At 41.4% G+C, this 23156-nt stretch overlaps 1 protein-coding gene across 6 annotated transcripts in view; it reads right to left on the bottom strand.

The window, feature by feature from the left end:
- Nucleotides 1–10580: 10580 nt before the first annotated feature.
- The window catches only part of ATP6V1C1 (ATPase H+ transporting V1 subunit C1), a 43580-nt gene continuing 31004 nt past the window's right edge, over nucleotides 10581–23156 (bottom strand). For 4 of the 6 annotated variants that reach the window (XM_044743858.2, XM_070481434.1, XM_070481435.1 and 1 more), the window contains 5 exons: nucleotides 20085–20177; nucleotides 19907–20000; nucleotides 17925–18022; nucleotides 16688–16814; nucleotides 12424–15555 (listed from right to left, as the gene is read on the bottom strand). In XM_044743858.2, coding sequence (XP_044599793.1) covers nucleotides 15460–15555; nucleotides 16688–16814; nucleotides 17925–18022; nucleotides 19907–20000; nucleotides 20085–20177 — 508 coding nt within the window. In that variant the 3' untranslated portion in view covers nucleotides 12424–15459. Of the gene's footprint in view, nucleotides 15556–16687; nucleotides 16815–17924; nucleotides 18023–19906; nucleotides 20001–20084; nucleotides 20178–23156 lie in introns of all 6 variants that reach the window. The other 2 variants (XM_014827689.3, XM_014827771.3) reach the window with 1 other exon arrangement.

Here is a 23156-nt window from a genome sequence, read left to right as displayed (position 1 = left end):
ACTTTTTAATGTTTAACACTTCCCAAGAAACCTAGCTTTTGCCCATAAACATAAATGTGATATCCTCTTATACTTATTCAAAAGTCTTACTCTACTTAAGCGATTCATGTTTTCTTCCCTGCTGTTCATTTCGTTTGGTGCCTCCCGTATACCATGTTGGTTTTCCTCACACAGTGGGAGATTCCTGGATGGATGTTATCTTTATACTTGAGCGTCCCTCCAGGTCTGCATGTGAGTGCCGCCTCTGGTTAGCGACAGCCTTGGGAACAGGCAGTGGGGGGAGTGGGCAGGACACCTTTCTCCTCTTGCTGGGTGTGACAGCCCCTCAGAACCCTGCCCTGCCTCATGGGTACAAGCATTCATTGCCCTGCTGACAGTGCCCCAGAAGCAGACACATCTCCTTCCTGAGCTTGGCACAGAATTATTCATCAAGAAATTTAAAAATTCATCAAAAAATTTAAAAAATTCTACCTGGGCTGGAGCAGGGAATAAAGAGGTTCTTCCACTAAGTTATAGGAGCTGTTGATCCTCAGATGAACTCCAGAGAAATAATAACAAGCACCACAAATAGTATAAGGTCATTCAACAAAATCTCAGTGAAGACCTGGAAGACAGAGCTACATTACCTGAACACATAAATCCTGTAATTCCACCTCCACTCACTGTTTTAGTCAGGACACCCGGTCATCACAAACCCAACTTAAACCTACTAAAAATGGAATTTAGTGGCACATGTAACTTAAAAGTCCAGGTGCTCATTAGGCTTCAGGCAATTCTGAATCCAGGGGCTCAAACCAACTCAGCAGGAATCTACCAGTTTCCATTATTTAGGTCTGCTTTGATCTGTGTTGTCCGAGTTCTCTGGCATGCTCTCTTCTACCCTGGTGATGTCAAGATAACCACCTCCATCTCTGGGCTGACATTCTATCCAGCTGTCTATCCCACAGGAAGGAGAAAGGCCTCTTTCCCAACAATTCCAGCAAAAGTCCCAGGACTGCATCTTATTGACCGGGTGTGGGTCAGGTCCCCTATTCCTGGCCCAATAACTCTTAAGCTTCGTTGTCAGGGCCCACCTCTGAGCTAGCCTGCTGGGTCAACAGCACCTCAACTACACTGAGAAAGGGGGCTGGGAAGTTCCTCCAAGGAGTATTGGGGTACCATTACCCAAAAAAGGAGGACCAGATCTGGGCTGCCAATAACCACCTCACTCACCACGCACAAGAGCAGTCTGGTGTCACAGAAAGAAAGGATTCTTCGGAAAAAATGACTACAGGATAGTCAAAGAAGGGAATAATGTTCATAGTGATATTGCAGAGTTTAGAGAAATGAGAAATGTGGCGGGCAGAGTAGGGGCCCCTCAAAGACGTCTACACCAAAGTCCCTGGAACCTGTGACTATGTTACCTTTCATGGCAAAAGGGACTTTACATATGTGATTAAGGTTATGGACCTTGAGATCGGGAGATTAGCCTGGAATATCCAGGTGGGCCCAAAGTAATCACAAGGGTCCGTACGAGTAGAAGAGGGAGAGAAGGGTGGATCAGAGGTGGCAGAGTGAGAAGAATTTGATACCCTCCTTTGCTGGTTCTAAGTTCTAGGGGACCACATGCAAGGATCAGAGAGAAACTGCTATTTGCTAAGGGGGAGGGGTGGGTGGGGCGCTCAGCCAGTAGCCAGCAAGGAAATGGGGACCTCAGACCTCAGTCTTGCAACCTCATGGAACTGAATTCTGCCAACAACCCAAATGACTACGGAAACGGATGGTCCCCACAACCTCCGAAAAGGAACGCAGCCCTGCCGACACCTTGGATCTAGTGGATGAGACTGTGTCAGACTTCCAACCTACCGAACTGTAAGAGGATAAACTCATGTTGTTAAAGCCACTGAATTAGTGGTAATTGGTTATGGCAGTGACAGAGAACTAATTCAACAGGCATGGCCCTGGCTAGTGACTCTCAAAGGAGAAAGGTCTGAGTCCCTAGAAGTGTTTTTCTAAACGTATTCACCCCGAGAAGTGTATCAGGTGCCTTAATGTGATCTCCTCTGACCTGAGAGGCAGACAGGAGAACCCACACGCTTCTCACCAAGGGGCTGCGTGCCTACGTCACACGCCTCCAGAGGGGCTGAGGCAGGGTGCAGCCCAAGGTGGGTGTCGTCCCGGGCTCCTTCCACCACATCACAGTCAGCAAGTGAAGGAGAAACCCGAAATCAGCTAAAGACAACACACACGCCAAAAGAGACATCACACAGTGGGGGCTGAGAGCAAAAGGAGGCAGAGAGGGAAAAGGTGCCATGGAGAAGAGAAAGGCGCCTGGAGCTGCCCTCGGAGGAACAGGCGCCTCCTAGGCAAAGGAGGACAGACAGGAGGCGAAGCGGGAGGGCTGTGAATCTTTCAGAGAGAGAGTGCTGGGGGAGGTGGGTGAGCTGAGGGAGCTTCGACAGACATGAGTAAGGCTGGAAAACTAGGTTGGAATCGTATTTCCACAGAGCTGTGCAGGCCACGCTAAGGAGTTTAAGTTTACTACGAGCAATGGGGATCCAGGAAGATTCCTAAGCAGAGGGTGACCTGGCCAGGTTGCGTTCTAGAAAGCTACTTTCTGCAGCAGTACCAAGCAAGGGTTGGGGCACTGAGCCTGGAAGCAGGAAGGGGGCAGCTGCAGTAGTCTGAGGTGGCAATTGTCAGGCCCACAGAGAGAGCTATTATTCGCTGAGGGCCCACCTGGGTCAAGGAAAAAGTGCTCAGTGCTTCTCACTGCTAATCCTCACAATAACTGTATGAAGGAGTTCTTACCTTCTCTTTACAGATTGGAGAAACTGAGACTCAGAGAGGTTAGTTAGCTTACCTAAGGTCACACAGCTGCTAAATGCCCAAATTGGGATTTTAATTTGAACTCCTGTCAAGGAGCCAGACTTTAAAATCTATGCTTTTGACTATGCTATGGATAATGCAGAGGAGGGAACAGAATTAAGAGCTATTTTAGAAATAAATGGATGGAATTTAGTGACCAATTAAAAGTGAGGAAGGCTGAGGTACGAGGGAAAGGTCTCTGCTTGATGGACTAGGCGTGTGCTAGGACACAGGAGGCAGGCAAGGGGCGAAGCTGGTGCTTCTCAACCAGGACAGCATCACACCCCTGGGGGCACTTGGAATTCCGGGGGTGGGGGGGTGGGGCGGGCGTTGTTTTGGTTGTTCCAGTGACTAGGTAGGGCCAAACACCCTTCAAGGCATAGGACAGTCCCACTCCACAGAGAACTGTCACTTCCCAGATGCCAAGTATCCCTTCCGACAAATACTGAAGACAATCTCAAAGGACATCCACCTGCCAGATTGGAGAGATGTGGTAGTAAGCAACAATTTCAGAAAATAGATGATACCAGAATCCATGAGACAGACAGGATGACACTAAGGAGAGCTCTCAATAAGAGAACATTCTGAAAAACTAGTGATATCAGTGTCAAAGTGTGGTCTCTGGAGCATCAGCATCACCTGGGACCCATCAGCCTTGCCTGGAATCCATCAGCATCACCTGGAATCCATTTAGAAGAAAAACCTTGGGCCCCACCCTAGACCTGCTGAATCAGAAGCTCTGGGGTGGGGCCAACAAGCTGTGGTGTGACAAGCCCTCCAGGTGATCCTGAAGCTCAGTCAGGTGTGAGAACCACTGGTGGAAGGGCTGGACAGAAAACACAGGAGGGCGGCGCAAGAAAGGAGGACAGTTGCTGGACGAAGGCTATGGCATCAAGTAGGGCAGGCACTACACTTGACTACATAGGATGCTTCCGCGACTTCTCCAAGAACAGTTCCAGTGGACAGGTGGAAAGTGGCTTTCAGCAAGCGGAGGGCTTATTTGGAGTTAAAAAGAATAAAGAATGGGGAGTAAAAGCTTTTCAAAAGGAGGGATCGGTAGTAGCTCGAGAGGGACACAGGGTCAAGGGAGAGATTTTATGATGAAAGAACAGAATTATGCTTATAGAATACAAATGTAAAGTGGAAAACCAGGAAAGAGGAGAAACTTACAGGAGCAAACCAAGCGCAGGAGGCCCGTGCACCGAGGGGCGGGCATTGCGCGGTAAGGTCCGAGCGGAGCCCTGCCTGTGGTGGGGCAGGGAAGTACTGGTGGAGCAGGATGTACCTTTCCAGAAACGGGAAGAACAGAGGCAGGGAGAAGTCTGGAGGTGTTGAGAAAACGAGGGCTTTTAGCACTTGGCACAGTGCTGAGTACCCAGCAGGCTCCCAGAACTAGCAAGCCCAACTGCTTCCAATTAAAGCCCAGTTTGACCATCGACAGCTGTGTGACCTCACGCACAGTAACTCTGAGTCTGTTTTGCCCATCTGTGAAAGAGGAGGCCAGGTCTTAAGTGGAGAGCAAAGGGGCAGGAGTCGGGAAGGGGCCTTGAGAAAGGAGGAGATTTGGAACAATTCCTGTGGGGAATGGGAGACAGTTGACCAGAGGCCAGTAAAAAACCCATGCAGAGAACATGATAAAAGGTATATAACCAGGATGTAAAACCAAAGTGGTATACAACTTAAAAAATAATAACGTTCATAGTCACAGTGCTCAACTGAGATTTCAGTCCTTTTTCTTTTGGTTCAACTTCTGTGTATATCAAACAACAAAGCAGCCCAAGCCCAGGTGTGTGTAGTTCCTAAGAAAGCAAGAGCTGCCTGTGACGGGTTAACTACATGCATCAACTTGACTGGACCAGCAGGTGCCCAGATAGTTGGTCAAATGTTATTCTGGGTGTTTCTGTGAGGACATATTTGGGTGAGATTAATAGTTAAATTGGTGGACTTGAGTAAAGCAGACTGCCCTCCCTAAGGTGAGTGGGCCTCGTCCAAACAGTGGAAGGCCTGATTAGAACAACCGGCTGACCTCCCCCAAGGGAGAGAGAATTCTCCTGCCTGATGGCCTTTGCACTGGACAGCAGCTCTTCCCAGCTCTATAGCAGCTTCTGGCCTTCAGACTCAAACCGGGACATCAGCTGTGGAGATTCTGGACTTTCCAACCTCCATAATTGTGTGAGCCAATTCATTATAATAAATCTCATCATGTGATATATATAGATATTTATATAACTTCAGAAAGGATTTGAAATGGCTGCTTAGCAACATGGAATTTCAGGCAAGTAGGCTTCCTTTTAAACTGCAATCCTGACAGGAGAAAAAGCACGTTCACTGGAAAGGGGTTCTGAAACAAAGGGAGAAAAAAAGAAGAGAGAATAAACAGAAGAATTACCAGGGTCAACCAGTCAAAAGGGACCCCGAATGTTAAAAGATTCTGACCAAACAAAATGAAGAAGCAAAAAATAGGGGGGGAAACTAGGAAACCAAAAAAGGCAAAATAAACAATGGCATCACAGGAGGGTGACGGTGGGAAGAAGAGTCTAATAAATGTTACTGTGGCCTTACAATTTAAATGTGGGAATTAGTGAGTTTTTGGAGGCTGATTAAACAGGAACAGCACTGCGTCCCATATTATAGCTGGAGAGTTAACTTTCCCAGGCAGGAGGAACTGAAGCTGCGTGTCTGGGTGTAAAGATAAGAGCCTTCCAAATCATTTATTTTAGAAAAGAAATTCTGATGCAAGGGCAAGCTGCCAATTAAAATCTGGAAAGCTCTGACTATGGAAAAGTTGACGCTTCCTTTCAACTTAAGGACCTAATTACATGGGCCCCATTCCAGAGCTGACACTAACGCTTCTCAGGCAGTCAACTCATACAGCACAATGTTCCCGTCTCTCCCAGGTTGCAGTATTTCCCCTGAAAGAATGTTAGGGATCTGATGTGGCCGAGCCAAACGGACACCTTAAATGACTTAAGAGGCAGAAGCACGAGGGAAGTTGGAGTAGCAACAATTTACATGACAGATTTACACTTTTCGTATTGAGCTGATCATTAGAGTGTGTTGCCTCTTTTCTCCCAGCAAACGGCCATAAGAGTCCGAAGCAAAAAGACAACTTTCTCCTCTAAGGAATGCAGAACTGAGAAACACAGACATACTGGGAAAATGAGAGGGAAACCAGAATGCCCCTACCCCCCAAAACCCTGTTGTCATATGTTTGCTATTCTAAAAGGACTACTGTGGGACTAGTTTAGGGCTACAATTAGCCAGTTAGGTACCAAATATGATTTAAATGCCAACTAATTTCATAAACATGAAATGACTATGATTTCAAAGAAATCAGGGCAGCTGCAAAAGAAATCAGTAATAAAGTGTACAAATTACTGAATTCTCCCTGGATCTTTATGAGCATTTGCAGGAGAGCATTAAACGTGTTTGCAAAACACTCAACGAGTGACAAGGTGGAGAGCTTGTGGGTGCACACTTCCCGGCACAGGATATACTCAATAAACCCACCCCCTGGATGAACCAGGGCCTCCTATGAAGGTGCCAAACACGATGTTAAGAAACTGGGGTTACAAACACGAGTCAGACCCCTGCTGGGTGGTTCGTCACAACTGTAAATCAGACCCCACAATGGGTTCTCTTTGTCATTAGAACAAAATCTAAACTCTTCCCCATGGTCTAGAAGATCCTGCCTCACTCGCATTTGCTGCACTTTCTACACCCCTCCCTCACTGAGCTGGTGCCATGCGGACCTTCTGCTGTTCAAAGCCTCTGAGCTGGTTCCCTCTCAGGGGCCTTTGCATCTGCTCTCTCTTCAGCCAGGGATGTTCTTTCCCTAGATCTTCACATGGCTGGCATCTTCCAGGGCACAACTCACCATCCCTACCAGTTCAGGTCACTGTCTATCACGTCACAGGTTCAGAGGTGAAAGGTCTTGTTTGTTACATGTCAGTTGCCTATCAATCACTATTGGGGAAGTGGCTTGCGGGCAGGTTCCCTTTCCTTATTTAAATGCTCTCACCCCAGCACCTAGGAATTCAGCAACTAATAAATATTTGCTGAGTTATGAGGATTCGCCCTCGAGGAACTTGTAACGTTCACATTTAGTAACTGGTTGTTGAAGGAAGGAAGGAACTATGGATACTTTCGCCTAGACAAGCCGTCGGTGCCATATACACTAACGCAGCGGGAAGAGATCCTCAGAGCACTGCAGTCCCAGACACTTTATCTTCTCCCCGACACTGCTGGGAGTGAGTGCTGACGGCGGACCTGACTGCCAGTGACACGCGAGCTCCCTGAACCAGAGGGGTAACTGCTGGAAAGGAGGGTCTGAGGACCGCTGCAGCCAAGCCTAACTGGGATGACGAGTGGAACGAAGGAAAACATAAATTTTTTTTTTTTAATAAAGGACAGAAAAGGAGACCATAAAACCTCAGAAAAAATAGCAAGGGTATTGAAAGGAGTAAAACACTAAAGTGCAAAACTCCTCACAAAGGGGAATTCAAATTAAGTTTTTTTCTTAAGAAAAAAATTAGTAACGAGTTTGATGTTCTTTATTCAAGGGAAAGCAATCCATGGACTGGCGGAGGGCAGTGCCTCACACACAGTGGAGCACTCTTCTTGAGGGATTTTGGGCAAGAGTGAGTTTGGGTTTTTTTTGCTGAGGAAGATTTGCCCTGAGTTAACATCCGTGCCAATCTTCCTCTATTTTTAGCATGTGGGTCAGCATGGCCGGCTAACAGCATGGCTGCTAACACAGTGGTGTAGGTCTCTGCCCGGGAACTGAACCCAGGCTGCCAAAGCAGAGCACGCTGAACTTAACCAACAGGCCGCTGGGACTGGCCCTCAAATTAATTTTTAAAAACTACATTGATATATAAACATATGAGCAAAGAATTGAGAGAATTTGTAAAAAACTTAATCCCTGGTAGGTTTTTAAATTGAGAAATAACACAGATATAAAATTCACCCCTTTAAAGTGCACAATTCAATGTTTTTTGGTCTATTCACAAAGATGTGCAACCATTATCTGATCCCAGAACATTCTTATTCCCCCGGAAAGAAACCGGGTACCATTAGCAGTCACTCCCACACCCCTCCCTCTTCCTGGTCCCTGCCTGATACTTATCTTCTTTCTGTATCTTTGGTTTTGCCTATTCCTGACATTTCATATGAATGGAATCATACAATATGGGGCCTTTTTGTGTCTGGTTTCTTTCACTTAGCATAATGTTTTCAAGATTCATCCATGTTGTGGGATGGATGGAGACTTCATTCCTTTTTATGGCTGAATAATATTCTACTGTGTGAATGTACCACATTTTGTTTATCCATGCATTCATTATAAGCTGATGGACACTTGGGTGGTTTCCACTATTGGGCTACTGTAGAGAATGCTGCCATGAACCTCTTGTACTAGTTTTGTGTGGATGTATGTTTTCAGTTCTCTTGGATATATATCTTGGAGTGGAATTGATGGCCATATGATCCTGGTGGGTTTTTAATGGGGCTATTTGCCTTCTAAATAGATTTAATTAAAGGGAAACTAACTTCAATTCATATAAGACACAGAAAAAAGCAAAAAAGAAATGAAAATCAAATAGTATAAAAAAGGATAATACTAACCATAAAAATAGCAGTTACCATGTCAAATCCTCCTCTGTGCCATGGACCTTGCCAGAATTTGTACATACCATGAGGTTCAATCCTCCCAATAATCCGATGATATCATAATTATCCCTCTTCTACAGATGAGGAAACCAGTTCAGACCCCAGGATGTCAGGCTGCCCAAGATCACACCAGGAGAGAGCACAGATCTGACCCTGGCAGACATGGCAGCTCTGAGGGGCCAGAAGAGAAAAGCAGACCACTACAGCGTTCACAACAAATGTCCATAGTGTATATTCCCCCATTGAAGAGACTCTGGTCAAATTAAAAAATAAACATTAAACAATATTCTGCTTTCAGAAAAGACATGGAGAAGCTAAATTAAAAAGGAGGGAAAAAAATGCAATTTGAACAAAGGGACTTTCTTCTGTGGGTAAATGAGGAGCTCTTCAGGCTTTGTGAGCAGTGACTTGACATTCCTCTGGCAGCGGAGCTGGGGTGAACTGAAGGTGAGCAGAGAGCGGGACAAGAAGGCCGGTCAGGAGGCTGTTGAAATCGACTAGGGAGAGGAGGGCTGGGAGGGGAGGGGCGGGGAGCTTGAGTGCCTGGGCGCAAAGGGTGAGAGAGAGGAGCAAGGGGCAGACATGGGAGCGCCAGGCGAGAGGGAGGAGCTTGGGTTTTGACTGCACTCCCTTCTCCCTGGGCCAGTTGCCCCACAGAGTGGTGCCACTGGGCTCACGAAGAAGTAAGATCCATGTCAATGTATCACTGATGAGAACAACAGGGTTGCTATCCCTTTCATATACCACTAGCCTCTTTCCAAGGGCTCCCTGTAAGTCGCTAGACTTCTTGCTAGAGACCTGAGCCGTTCACGATTTTATGAATCTCTTGAATTCCTAAGAGTCAATAGAGACAAATAATGTCATTCAAGAACATGTGCTGAGTGTTTTCCCAATGTCTCCTTACAGAGCCTGGTGTAGCGAATGCCCTGTATACAATGAACACTGAGTGAGCACTGACTGACAGAAGAAATTATATTCCCAATAGAACCACACAGCTGTGTTTTCAATTCCGCTGATTCAATATTTCCCATCAGACAGCTTTTGGTCTTTCAATATTGCAACCGGTTTACCCTCATGCACATAAAGGCACAAAGTATACATAGTTGTCTTTTGTGATCAAAGAGAAAGCTGTCTGTGTAGCAATCTGAGGCACATCAATAACGATTCAGAAAGCAATCTTTTCCTCTCCTTGTTTCTCAGGCTTGTGGGGAAATTAAATCTGGCAATCAAAGTAAATAGAAGCTAGGCTGGCTCTTTAAGTTAAAGGCATAAAAACAGCCACAGGATATGGGGCATATTGGAAACTCAAGGGCAAAACAGCTCATTGCTCAAGTGTGACCAACTAGACCTGCTCAGTCCAATGCAGCACCCACTAGCCACATGTAGCTATTTACATTAATTAAAGTTAAATAAGATTAAAAATGCAGTTCCTCAGTCACACCAGCCACATTTCAAGTGATGTGCCACGTGTGGCAGAGGCTATCATATTGGGTAGGAGAGATAAAGAATGTCCATCATGATAGAAAATTCTTTTGGACAGTGCTGAACCAGACCAACTGTGTGGTCAGATGTGAAAAAATATGAGTCTATTCTTTACCCACTAACTAACATTATAGGCCAACTTTTCTGGACAGATACTTTTAAGCATGGTTTCAGATTCTGGATTTCACATATCAGTAAAATACTTTTTCTAATTTTGGGTTGCCAAATTTGTATTTTGTCAAGTAAGGGTGCCACTGGATGAGTAGTAGGGCCTGTCGAGGGAGGCACTGTGCCTTTCTACTGCTCAGCATCATTTCCCCAGTACTCAAAACAAGGCCTGTTCACAGGATGAGCTGAGGAACGACTTGCTGAATGAGTGATTATATATGCAAACACACATAGACAAATATGCACATAAATATATCACATTTTTCATTTTATTTTTGACTGGTAAAAACTTTGTCACTGGCTGGCAGTAGTCACCTGAAAAATGTCTGGGTTCTATACACTGGTTCTACACACACAAACTCACACACACACACACACACACACAGAGTCACAAAATGAACGTGAGTCATCTAACATTTTCTGAAAACTTTATATTAACAAAGAGTCATACCAAAATATTCTGAATGAGAACGCTACCGAGCATCTCTGGGATTCTTACATCAACTCTATGTTTCACAACCAACGGTGAAGGGAAGCATGGGGAAGAAACTTCCTGTTTGCTTTTCTATGACACCAGAGTGCCCTCTTGTGGTAAAATATAGCACCCGTGTAGTCACCATTTTTATTTTAAAAAACGAGGGACTTTATGCTTATAACATATTAAAACCGGTACTGACCTGTAGTTAATCCGAGAATCAGCCCAAACAAGTACCTGGATATATAAATACAAAATCTGGCAAGTTGTGTTGGTGAAAAGGATAATTAAGAATAATTTGTCATAGAAATATCCAAACAGGTCATCCACATATCTAGGAAATGGCTAAATACACAAAAGCCTCTCTTTAGGTTTGATATTCTGGATAGTTTCTGTTCATCCTCTGGTCAAAAAAAAAAATGACTACTTTCAAGTTCAAAGTAGTATTGTACACTCAGTTTATTCCTCTAACATCAAAATAACCTTTACTGCATGCAACTTTTTTCACTTTTATCTTCACACTCCTTTTTTGGTTTCCTCATACAAACCATTCTCTGAAAGTCTGTTTTGATTGTTCTTTTATACTTTATAGACAGTGATAAATTCCACCCAAAGTGGGTTTTCAATTAAAAGATAAAAATGTAACCTTGATCATTTTAGACAGTTTTTTTGCAAATTTCAATGTGATATTCTACGGCCTTGCAAGGATAAGAGACATCTACGTTGATCAGTTTCTGCTGAGGCAGAACTTCCTGGTTCTATTGATTAATGACGTAGAACACTTCTTCAGGTGACAGGATGAGAAAAGCTGATTTATCCACAGTGATCCTATTAAGTGTGGTCTTAGTGAAACAGAGAAGAATCACTATTTGAACAAGACCTCCAGATGCTCACAAACTCTAAGCCAATGACCCTATGTGGGGGTTCAGAGCAAGAAACTTTAAAAGGCAGCTCAGATTTAACTGACTGACTACCAGCACCTGAGTCTCCTGGGTGTTTGTTAAAAATGTAGACTATTCCCTCGGACCTACTCAAGATTATAAATCACATCTCTGTGGAGCGTGGCAACGAACCCGCATTTTTATTAATTCCCCAAGTAAGAACTGCTGTGGATACAATCAATTTCAATACTGAGCAACTGTCAGGAAACGTCCTGTTTGTGTCTGCGGGGCTGCCCTCTACCTGTTGTACGCTGTTTTCTTCTTGCGTTATTTGACCACTCCTGGTATGATGGATGTTGTCTTGCGTGTCCTCAGTTTCATTTTCTTCTCTAACGACCCCAAAAGATATTCTCTTACTGCTGATTCACTTCCATGATTTTACTCTGTTTATTTTTTCTCCCATGTCCAGGGGCTCAGATCTAAATGCTAAGAGTAAACTGGCTGGTGAATAAAATGGTTCTGATGTATTATATTCCTTTTTTTTTAAAAAAAAAGCCAGAATTACATTCATATATTAATTTACAGCTATTTATGCTAGAAAAATAAAGACCATAAATAAGTTTACATTACTGAAATGGGTAAACGTCAACAGGAACTTAATTAGGAAAGTTTTCAATACGTTTCCTCTAGAACATAATACTGTCATAGACCTTCTAGGACAAACCGTCTTTTACTGATGTCAACAGAAACAATAACCACATTTTTTCTAAAGGCCTTCAAGGTTTTCATTATAAGCTGTTCTAGAATATTTGTGTAAATGATTTTTAACCTTGTGCATACGTTACTTTTCTTCTTTAAAAATAAAGGCAGATGAGAATGAAGAATAACTTCATATCCAGATCAATTTCTTATATTTTATTTTCAATATTTGAGACTAATTTTGAAATGAGAGCACAGAAAAGTTCACATTTGCTGAGTATTTGTTATGTACAAAGTATTAAAGATAGTACTTGACGTGTGCTCATTCAAAAAGCCATAAGGAGTATGTTCCACTCAGACCACACAGTGTCTTAAAAGCAACTTCAGCAATACTATCTGAGGAAGGAAAATCCTCTAGGTTGAATAACTTAGACCAGCGAAATGAGCATGCAGCAGCTGGACACATCATCACCCCTCACTGAGGGGATGTTCTGGGCTCCTAGGTTCCTGCCAAATACCAACACAATTTAATCTCTGATGGTCCACATCTAACACCTTTTCTATACCATTATCTAACCTGGACCACAATTAAGGAATGTGTTTGGCTCCCTTGTAGAGTACCTAGTGGAGGGCCAGAGCCATGGTAGGAAGGAAAAACCCGGCAGTAGGAAATAGGTTCAAATTCAGACTCTGACTTAGAATTCGTGAGTTTTAACAAAGAAATCACTTAGCTGCTTTGACTCCAAGCCTCTGCATGTGCAGAATGGGCACTGTCACTCCTCCCAGCATGAACACCACAGGAAGGAAGAGGTGATGGATGTGAGCCTGGGCAGAATGGTCTCTAACAGACATTCAATAAATGTTTAATGGATCTCAGTTATCTGAGCTCTATCCTAGAGAAGGGCCAGTGGACTCTGCAGCAAACAAACCAAGGCAAGCTACGGGAACAGTCCCTTCCCAGGGATGGCAGCTGCCATGAACAATATAAATAATCCAACAGGGACTGAGCTCAGAGACAGGCAAACAGCTTTAATGTTATGTTATAGACACAGACTCTATTATTCACCATCCCCCCACCCATGTAATTACTTCTTTCTACCCTCCAGACTCCACAATTACATATACCAGATTAAACACAAGTGAAAAAGGGGCTACGGGCCCTCCTCTAGGATTGTAAATACATGGATCAAATCTTTACCAGGCACCATCCTAAGAACTTTATGTGCACGCTCAGCACAACGGCCCCAGGAGGTGGGCACTCTACTCATCCCCATTCCACAAAGTGGGGACGGGGGCCTGGCGATCACTGAGCTCTTCAGGAACAGAGCTGCACTCTCAGCCACTCTGCTTACTGCATCCCTCAGAGAAATTACAGCAAGAGTCCCACAGTCCCCAACATACTCTGGGATTTTAAACGACACAATTCCTACCTACTCATAGCAGAACAATATTCAAGTCTAAATAAAATCTTAAAGCCATCGTGTAGCCTACATATCTTTTACTTTGTCAATCCCCCTATGATACAGAAATTAAACCTATTTTACAGATATTAAGACTCAAGGAACACTTGCAAAAGAAGAAAGAGAAGCAGAATTTTCTGACATCCAAAAGAAAACTTTTCAGCCTCCCCTTAGCCAAAGGAAAACTGAAAATAAAATCTGCATCCCAAAGACGTCTTGAATTTAGAATTCTGAGAGATAACTTTGTAGGTAGGTATCAAAATTTTAAATATACCCTATGAGCTACTAATCCCACTTGCAGGATCTCTTTTACGAAAATACTAATACAGGTAAACTAAGATATTTGTGCAAAGACGTTTACTGCAGCAGCGTTTGTAACAGCAAAAACTAAAAACAATGTGAATATCCATCCAGGCTGTCTTATGGCACGGACAACCATGGAGCTGGTTAAAGAACAAGGTAGCTCTAGATACAGGGACACATACACATCCTGGATATACTATAAAACTGTGTGTGTGTGTGTGTGTGTGTGTGAGAGAGAGAGAGAGAGAGAGAGAGAGAGAGAGAGAGATGTTGTGGGGATACACTTCCTTGGGTGAGGGGGGTTTGTCTCTCATGTTTTACTTTATGTAAGTCTATATTTGTTTGAAGTTAACAATTACTTTTGAAATAATATAAGCTTTTGAAATAAAAAGGATTTTGGAGACTAATTTCTTAGAGGGAATAGAATAGTTTATAAATGCCCTTAAAATAAAATGTAAACTTCTCTCTCCCATTTACAGGCCTGTGAGTGCACAGGAAGGGCAGCAAGCCCATGTGGTCCTTTTTCACAGCTCTTCATGAAGCTAACTGAGTCATTCATTTTGGAGGTTTTTAAGACCAGCAATGCCTCTATTTTCAGACTATGTCATAAGTGACATAAATGTCAAAATGAAAGCTTTTATAATTATAGATCTTAAAAAAGAACCACATAAAACAAGGACTTAGACGAAACAAATGACTAAAGCTGCAGTTTTGCTAAACTTTATTCAAAATGGGCCCTACTTCCTAATTATTTTAGAGACCTAAAAGTCTAGTGTCTTGTGCTCTGACCCAAATTTGGCACATTTAAATCATATGCAAGTCAGACACAAATGGTCACACCTCAGTATATAACAAAATCTTACAAGTAGCATAGCAAGTTAGCTACGATATCATTTAATAACTCTCAAACTGAAGTGTAATCTCCTGAAGTCACACACACCACAATACACCTTTGCACAGGTAATTTTATTCTCTCCTGTGGGTGTCAACAGTGCTCATAGACTGTAATTTGAAACATTCAGAAAGCACATACCTGAATATTCTCACATTTCTTTACATCACAATTTAATAACTACTGAACAGTTATGTCTACTAAACACAGTGGACAAAATGGTATAAATGTTTACACCACTCCCTTGTAAACAAGGCTTTTGTGCACAATAGTAACAAATGGAATTAATGCATACCACGATACCAATGAGGAAAGACTTTCTGTTTAAATAAACTATTCTGTTTATAAATAAACTCTGAGTTTTTCAGTACACATTTTACAGACCTGATCAATAAAAAGAAATGAGACATATATTTTCCTTTAAAAAGAAAATGCTGAGAAATGGACCACTACGGGAGAACTCACTTAGGAAAAGGGGTCAGAGGCAAGCAAAGGATAATAAAGAGATAAAAGTACTGTCATATCTACGTCTGTGAGCATACACCAACACAAGGACAGGACTGTCTGGGGAGGAGTTCATTTTCACTTGAATTCCAGCAAGTTGCAATCAATCTTGTAGTACACATAGGGGTAGTATTCCTGTTGACTCAGATTTAAGCCTGGAATATCCATAGGAGCCTATGGAAAAATCAGACAATTATTCAATTAAGTATTTACAAAAAGCAAAAGAAGAAATAAAGTATTACCATTTACCTTCCAACTGAACACCTACTTTGGGCTCAGTTAATGCATTTATGTTAATGTAATCTGAGTTAGGTATTATCACCTCCATTTTGCAAATGAGGAGACAATCTCAGAAAGGCTGACGTGGCCTGGGCACACAGACAGTGAGTGGTAAAGCCAGATTCAAGCACTCTGACTCCAAAGCCCATAGGTGTTTAATCTTGACCCTAGTAACCATTTTTATGTATACTGTAAACAACTGCTTTTCAAATCCAGGCTTGGGGTACTGAGTTTATGGGATACAGGGTTTATAAAATGTTTGTTATAAAATGTTATAAAAATAAACTAAGTATGGTTTTAAAGATATCACTTACTACATACCTATTTTATAAGAATTTACTGGTAGGAAATTATCTATCAAAGTCAGACCTCATATTTTATCAACAATTCCATGAAAATCATTTCCTACATTTTCTTCTATCAAGAAAAACTAACTTTTCATGGGTTCTAACTAATGTACATGTGAGATACTACCATCCGAAAGAGGAAAACAATCAAGATATTTAAAATCAACAAAATAAAAGCCCACTACAATTTTAAACAACAGCAACAAGAAAAAACACACACACTTTGTTTATACCTTCTGTTTAGAAGAAGATAAAAACACACACCACTTTAGAAAAATGACAGTTCCCTTTAAAATGCTTATCTATTGACGCTACTACTTCTGCCAAATAAGGTTAAAGCAAGTACTTATTTTCTTCCTCCCTGCAATTTATAATTTTTGTAATCATCTAGTATCATTGGTTGCTTCTATATTTCTGGAGCTATAAAATCTGACCTACAGCAAGATAATGACCGGCTTTTAGAAATACCAAGAAGCAAAGCACAGCTCTAACTAGTATAAAACAGAGTAAACAAGGCAAATTACTTGCTATGTTTATCTAACAAATTAACTCTGAGAACCTGAGAGAAATAAGAAAAAGACCATCACAATACTTACTACCCCTTTTCTATCTTCTTCCAATAACGTTTTCTGAAATTCATTCCAGTTTCTACGCTACTAGGCTATCTAAGAAGTACTTACATCAATAATAGCTGCTGCGCTGCTATCCAGATGTTTATACAATTCATATAATACTTCTCTTAGTTTCTTCATTGTTTTCTTATTGGGCTGAAGTAGCATCGCTTGGAAGTTCACTGGCAAGCCATACCTTAGAGGGAAGGAGAAATACAGTATGTAACACAAGCAAACATATAAAGAGATTTTCTTTTGAAAGCAAATATTCTCCTCCTGTTCCTTAATCATAATTAACGGGAGGACGGTTTCTCATTTTAATGACCACCTTTACAAGTTCAACTAATATACAAAGAGACTTGAACTTCTCTGGTCTGCACTGTTCACTAGAAATCTTTCTTTAAAATGAGAGCCAATTGTCTACTATTAATTAATTACTCTTCAATTTTTAAGGTAATCTATGAATACCCTCAGGAAATAGTAATAATATATAAACTTAGTAGATACTTTAGTGATGATAAACAACATGAGATTACCTACATCTACTTTGAAAATTCAAAGAAATTTAAAAATAGTGAGCATGGGGCTGGCCCTGTGGCCGAGTGGTTAAATTCGCGCGCTCCGCTGCAGGCGGCCCAGTGTTTCGTTGGTTCGAATCCTGGGCGCGGACATGGCACTGCTCATCAGACCACGCTGAGGCAGCGTCCCACATACCACAACTAGAAGAACCCACAACGAGAAATATACAACTATGTACTGGGGTGCTTTGGGGAGAAAAAGGAAAAAATAAAATCTTTAAAAAAAAAAAAAAAAAAAAAATAGTGAGCATGACCACAGATAAGTATTTTTAACTATTTCTAGTATAAACAACATGTACAGAGGATCACAAGATGATTGAGATTTTAAGAATCTCAAAATAATAAAATATTTTAGGTTAACATGAAACAATGACTTAACATAAGTCATTAGCATACTGTGTACCAAACTACATGTAAAATATTTAAAAGATCTTTCTTTTAAACAAACACTGGCCAATATTTTATAATTGACTTTTAACTTAAATAACTACATAAAAAAGAATCAGAGTACAGCAGGATGGATCTCTTTTTCCAAACCTGGTGTTAAGGGACAAGACTTATATGCATGTAATAAACTATGTGATATTGACAATCTCTCTCTCACGACCGGCCCTTTGGCTTCTCCAAATCCATTTCCTATTATTGGACTGTGTATTATAATAAAGAGATCTAAAGTAAAGGGATCTACGAAGTCTTCAGTTCCAAGTTTCTCAGTTAACTTACTTTACCTTAAAACAGACTCAACAAAAACCCTCAACGCTTTCACATGAATCCACGCAATAAACGCCTCACTGAAATTCACTTTAAGCCACCGTACAAGTGGTCCCTATAAAAAAAAAAAATCACCACCAATTTAGTCTTGGAAATGGCAATTATAAATTAGATAAACCAAGTACTTTTAAAGGAGTGAACATCCACTAAGAATCTGTAGGAGAATTAAATCATATTATAATTCACTTTAAAAATGTTTTGTTATTCTCATTCTCTTGAATACTTTACTTAAATTAGATTAAAAGGTTAGCCACTACTCTATAACTTCAGTAGACACTAAAATTCATCGAACCTATTCACTACACAGAAAAAGGCACATATCTTAATGAAAGTGGTTTAAAGTGATACAGAATATAGAGGTGCCCTAGGCTTGAAAAGCCAGCCCTGTGGCCTAGCAGTTAAGAGTCAGTGCTCTCATCCCTGTGGCCTGGGTTTGTTTCCCAGTCAGGGAACCACAGCACCTGTCTGTTGGTTGTCATACTGTGGCAGCTGTGATGCTGAAAGCTACGCCACTGGTATTTCAAATTACATCAGGGTCACCCATGGTGGACAGGTTTCAGCAGAGCTTCCAGGCTAGACAGACTAGGAAGGACATGGCCACCCACTTCCAAAAGACTGGCCATGAAAAGCCCATGAATAGCAGTGGAGCCTGGTGTGATATAGCGCTGGAAGGTGAGAGGATCACATGAAAAGACCAGGCAGGGTTCCACTCTCTTGTACTTGGGGTCGCTAGGAGTCAGAATTGACTCAACAGCACTGACAAAGGTTTGAAAAGCAAAATATAAAAATCAGAATTTACTATGCATGCTCTGAAACATTTCATCCATTTAAAATAGAATTCAAATTACAAATAATTTCCCAGGAGCAAAGATAAATAGTTACGTAGCAAGTCATTTAATATCCCTAAGTCTTAGTTTTCTCATCTGCAAAATCAGGGTTGATCTAGATCACTAAAACCTCTTCATGCTCTAAATTTTTAATGATTCTATTTCATAGTATAAATTCTTTTCGAACTTAAAATATTCACTATGATTTCCAGTACTCAATTAAAATGTTTCTTTAAAGAAACAGATTTCAAATAACTTAATATCGCCTCTCCATACTTCAGACACACATGATCAGTTCAACTAACAGTTATTTGGATAACATTTATTGGGCTCATTTGGATGTACCAACCAATTAATTTAAACAAAAAGGATAACAAAACAGGTGAAAATCTTTGGTTAAAATATCTGTTCTTTAAAAGAGTTTTGGATCTTCATAGTAAGTTGGTTTTATTGGACATAACTTGGCTAGGGTTAGTTATCTCCCAATTGAGATGATATGGTTTATGAAGTACTTAGAAATAATTTTAAATGGAATCTGTCTTTATTTCCTCTTGCATTATAAGAGAAATACATTTTCACCCACTATGTTTCCCCTTCCATACAAACTTTTAGTCTTCACAGTAATTCTGTACTTCAAGATGGCAGGAAAGTTGACACCATCTTTCCTTTTCACAATTCCATCCCTGTTCCCCATTTTGCCAAGAACATACTAACTCTCCAATGGTTTAAGTACAAACTACTTCAGTCAAAGATTGTGGCATTAAAACACTTTGCATCAAGAAAATGAAAATTCTTACTGAAAAGAGAAAACTACTGTTTAACTAAAATAACCCCTCACTACAGGGATATTAATCAAAACACTGCATTTAAAATTAATTTCTGATAGGGATTTAGATGGAGTAATTAATTTTAAGGTATGTATTTTAAAACAACTATTCACAGATCTAAGCTTATTTATAGAATCATTTTGACTACTTAATAGAAAAACTAACAAAAATCAAATGTCTTAAAAGCAAAAGCAGGGAAGTTTTTCTTTCTTTTAAATCAAGGAAAAGCAACACTGCTTTTTCTTCTGATTAACACTGATAATACTAAATATTAAGACCACATACAAATTGCTTTTTCTTGTCAGTAGAAAGCCTGTTCATTTCTTCTTTATCTGCTTTCATCTCCTCTTCATTATACTGGAAGTCACGTACGATGAATCTAAATTTGGGGGGAGAAAACAAAATTGTCCACAACATGTATAGGTAATCTAACAAACCAAAAAACATAAAATAATCATCTTACTTGTTTTCCCTGGCTTTGTGTCTGAAGTCATCAACTGCCTTCCTAAACAAGGTGACATTACAAAGGTAACTGTCTTGGTCCTCTGAGAGAACGCTGTGGAAAAAAAGACGAAGCCTGTTTAAAGCTTTATCCTGATTACGCTCTTCCATAGTGAGGGCAGAACTCAGAAACAGGGGAGGAGGAGGAGCAGCAGGGGATGGCAGCCCTTCCCAAAGCACCTCAATGCTATTCATCTGCATTGCCTCAAACACTGAAGACACTCATTGTTTTTGATGTTTTTATTTGTAGAACCTTAATAGCTCTATACGACACTTACTTCTTCCTAACCCAACAAAATTAAACATTAACTCAAGTAAAGCATCCAGTCTCTGAGAGAACCATGCTTTTCAATCTGTATCACTGTCAGGCTGGCCAAGCCCAAATTGCCCAGTAGCTGGTTTGTTTCCAGAGTCTCCATGCTTCCCTGTTAAGCATCCTCTTCTTTTCTGGAAACCTAATTCTCTCTTCCTCTCTCCAGCCCAGCCCCATGGAGGCCTGGCCCACCCTCTCTGCCAGTACCTTCCACCTCAGATTCTTACTTTCCTCCCCAATCACAAGCTAAATCAAAAACTGTCTAAATAATCTCTGACAAAACACACTTTTATGCATCTCGGGCTTCCTTTTGGGCTTCAGAAGATCCCAGTGAGGTCAAAACTTCCATCCAGTCACAGCTCTCGTGGACATTACTGGAACCTTTCCAGACACAACTGTCAGGAAATTTTAACTGTCATATAAATTTGCAATGCCCTGGGGGAAAGTCCACTGTTTGGAAAGGCAAGCTGTATAGTTCATGTACAGTATGACCCTAATTTGGCTTTCAAAAATTACTCACAGCTACTCATGCAGAGAATCCCATATGCAAGCTCTATGAAGCTACACACTGAATCATTGAACAGGGATGATCTTGGGGTGGGAGAACACCAGTTAGGTGGGAGAAGGGGGTCTCTTCTCCTTTCTATCTTTCATGTATCAGGAGTTTTTTTTAATGTTTAGTTTTTATTTACAATATGGTACTTCTGAAATCAGAAAAATTATTAAATTTTACAAAACTGAGGCACTGCTTATGGAATTGAAACATACTTTACTAAATACGACAAAGGGAAAAAAAAGCAAGCTTAGTTTTTCCAGGAAGCTAAGAACTGCCTGGTTAGCAAAGTAAATTCAGAAGACAACTACAACGCTTAATGGCAGAACTGCTTTAAGAACTGAAGCCACTCTGGCTCCTGGCCGGCCAGCCAGCAGGGGTCCCTCCCCATCAGAATGACCAGCAGACGCCTCTGGGAGAACTGACCACTGTAATCACGGACATGGCGATAAACTGAGCTACTCTAGATTTAGAATGTTTAAACCTCTCTTTAAATTGTGCCCTCTCAAAACTATTGCCCTTAGTTCTTGCTCCCACTGCATATCAAATCCAAAGCAAGGTCGCTATCAAGTGACAGAACTCAATAAAAAAACCTTTCATGATCTTTCGGTTTGCCAGCATAGATAGACTCAGTAATGTGCAAACTGACTGAGATCAAAACAAATCCAAATCCAACTTGACAGGCTATTTCAGACCTATAACAATATTCCACCATTATCATATTAATCTTTTAAACATATACGGTACTTTGCTGTCTTGAAGGCTGTTTCAAAAGTGTTTGATGCTTGACACAGCTCTGTGTCAAGGAGCCAGGTGTCTATTATGCAGGCTCCCATCCATCATGTAAGACCTGGGTCAAAGTAAAGTTGTTTGGCTTACTCAAAATCCTTGTGGTGAAAGAAGCCAGGCTAAAAATTCAGTCTTGTTTTATGACTAAGTCCCTTTGCACTACCTTATTAAGAAAAAATAAATAGAAGTCATTTGCTTTTCCTTCCTCTCCCCAGGAAAAGTATTTCTTAAACTTTATAAAAAATAAACCATGAGTCCTTAGTATAATGGACTTTCGGTCATTTAACATGCACTGAGCCTCTATAAATATGCCCAGCTCTTGCCTATTAGGAATAAAACTAATAAGACATAGTTCCCTGACCTCAAGACATGGGTCTAATAAAGGAAACATATAAACAGGAAACTACAATACAGAGTTGTAAGTGCTATAAGAGAAAATATATATGATATATTGGGACAAAAAAGGGAATGAATAACTTTATCTGGGGGACATAAATGAGTTGCACTACAGTGGTGATGCCAAGTGGAAGTTTGAAAGACAGGCGAAGGAAGAGAATGTTCCAGGCAGAACCCCATATGCAAATACAAACAGGAGTGGAATAGCACAGTGCATCTGGGAAACTGCCAGAAATAAGTAGAGCTGGAACACAGGGTAGAAAGGGTTTGTGTGTATGTATGCGTGTGCGTGTGCCAGTAACAAAGAGATCTGTATACCACAGAGATGAAAACGGCAGCAATGCAGAAAGAAGACTGATGAGAGGAAGAAAATGTGGGAGATAAGGAGACCAGCTACTGGTAATCACAATGGTCCAAGAGCTGGGGTCTAAACTGAAGCAGCAGCAGTAGGTACAGTGGGATAGTTTAAAGTAGGTTGAACCATATGAAATTAATGATATCTGACCTTTTTGACCTACAAAATAGCAATTTCATATGGTTCAACCAAATACTATGGGAGGTAGAAATGACACAACTCATTAGATGGGGGGATGAGGGAGAGGTAAGAGTCCAAAATGACTGACTACCATGCTGCTAGTTTGGGTCACTAGGCAGATGTTGCTGTGATACGCTACAAGGGAGATGGGGAGTCGGAGGCTGAGATTGGGGTGACAAACTTGTATCGGTAGTTACCTAGGGCACAGAGAGGTGGAGTGGTCCAGGAGGAACCCAGGTATGTGGATCTGAAGCTATGGGGATAAACAGGCCACAGATGGAGATCTCGGAGTCCTAAAGCTACAGGCACAGGTCAGAGCCAAGGGTATGGCTGAAACAGCACTGACAAAAGAATGGACCACCTCGCTGAGACAGAACAGCCTAAGTCTAGACTGGTCCATATTCAGGGTTACCAGATTCTCTCCAGCTCACTCGAGCAATTCGGGTGT

The sequence above is a fragment of the Equus asinus genome, chromosome 12, assembly GCF_041296235.1.
Source record: "Equus asinus isolate D_3611 breed Donkey chromosome 12, EquAss-T2T_v2, whole genome shotgun sequence".
NCBI classification, from domain to species: Eukaryota; Metazoa; Chordata; class Mammalia; order Perissodactyla; family Equidae; genus Equus; species Equus asinus.
Note: the sequence above shows the minus strand (reverse complement) of the source record. Positions and strands in the feature narration are given on the sequence as shown.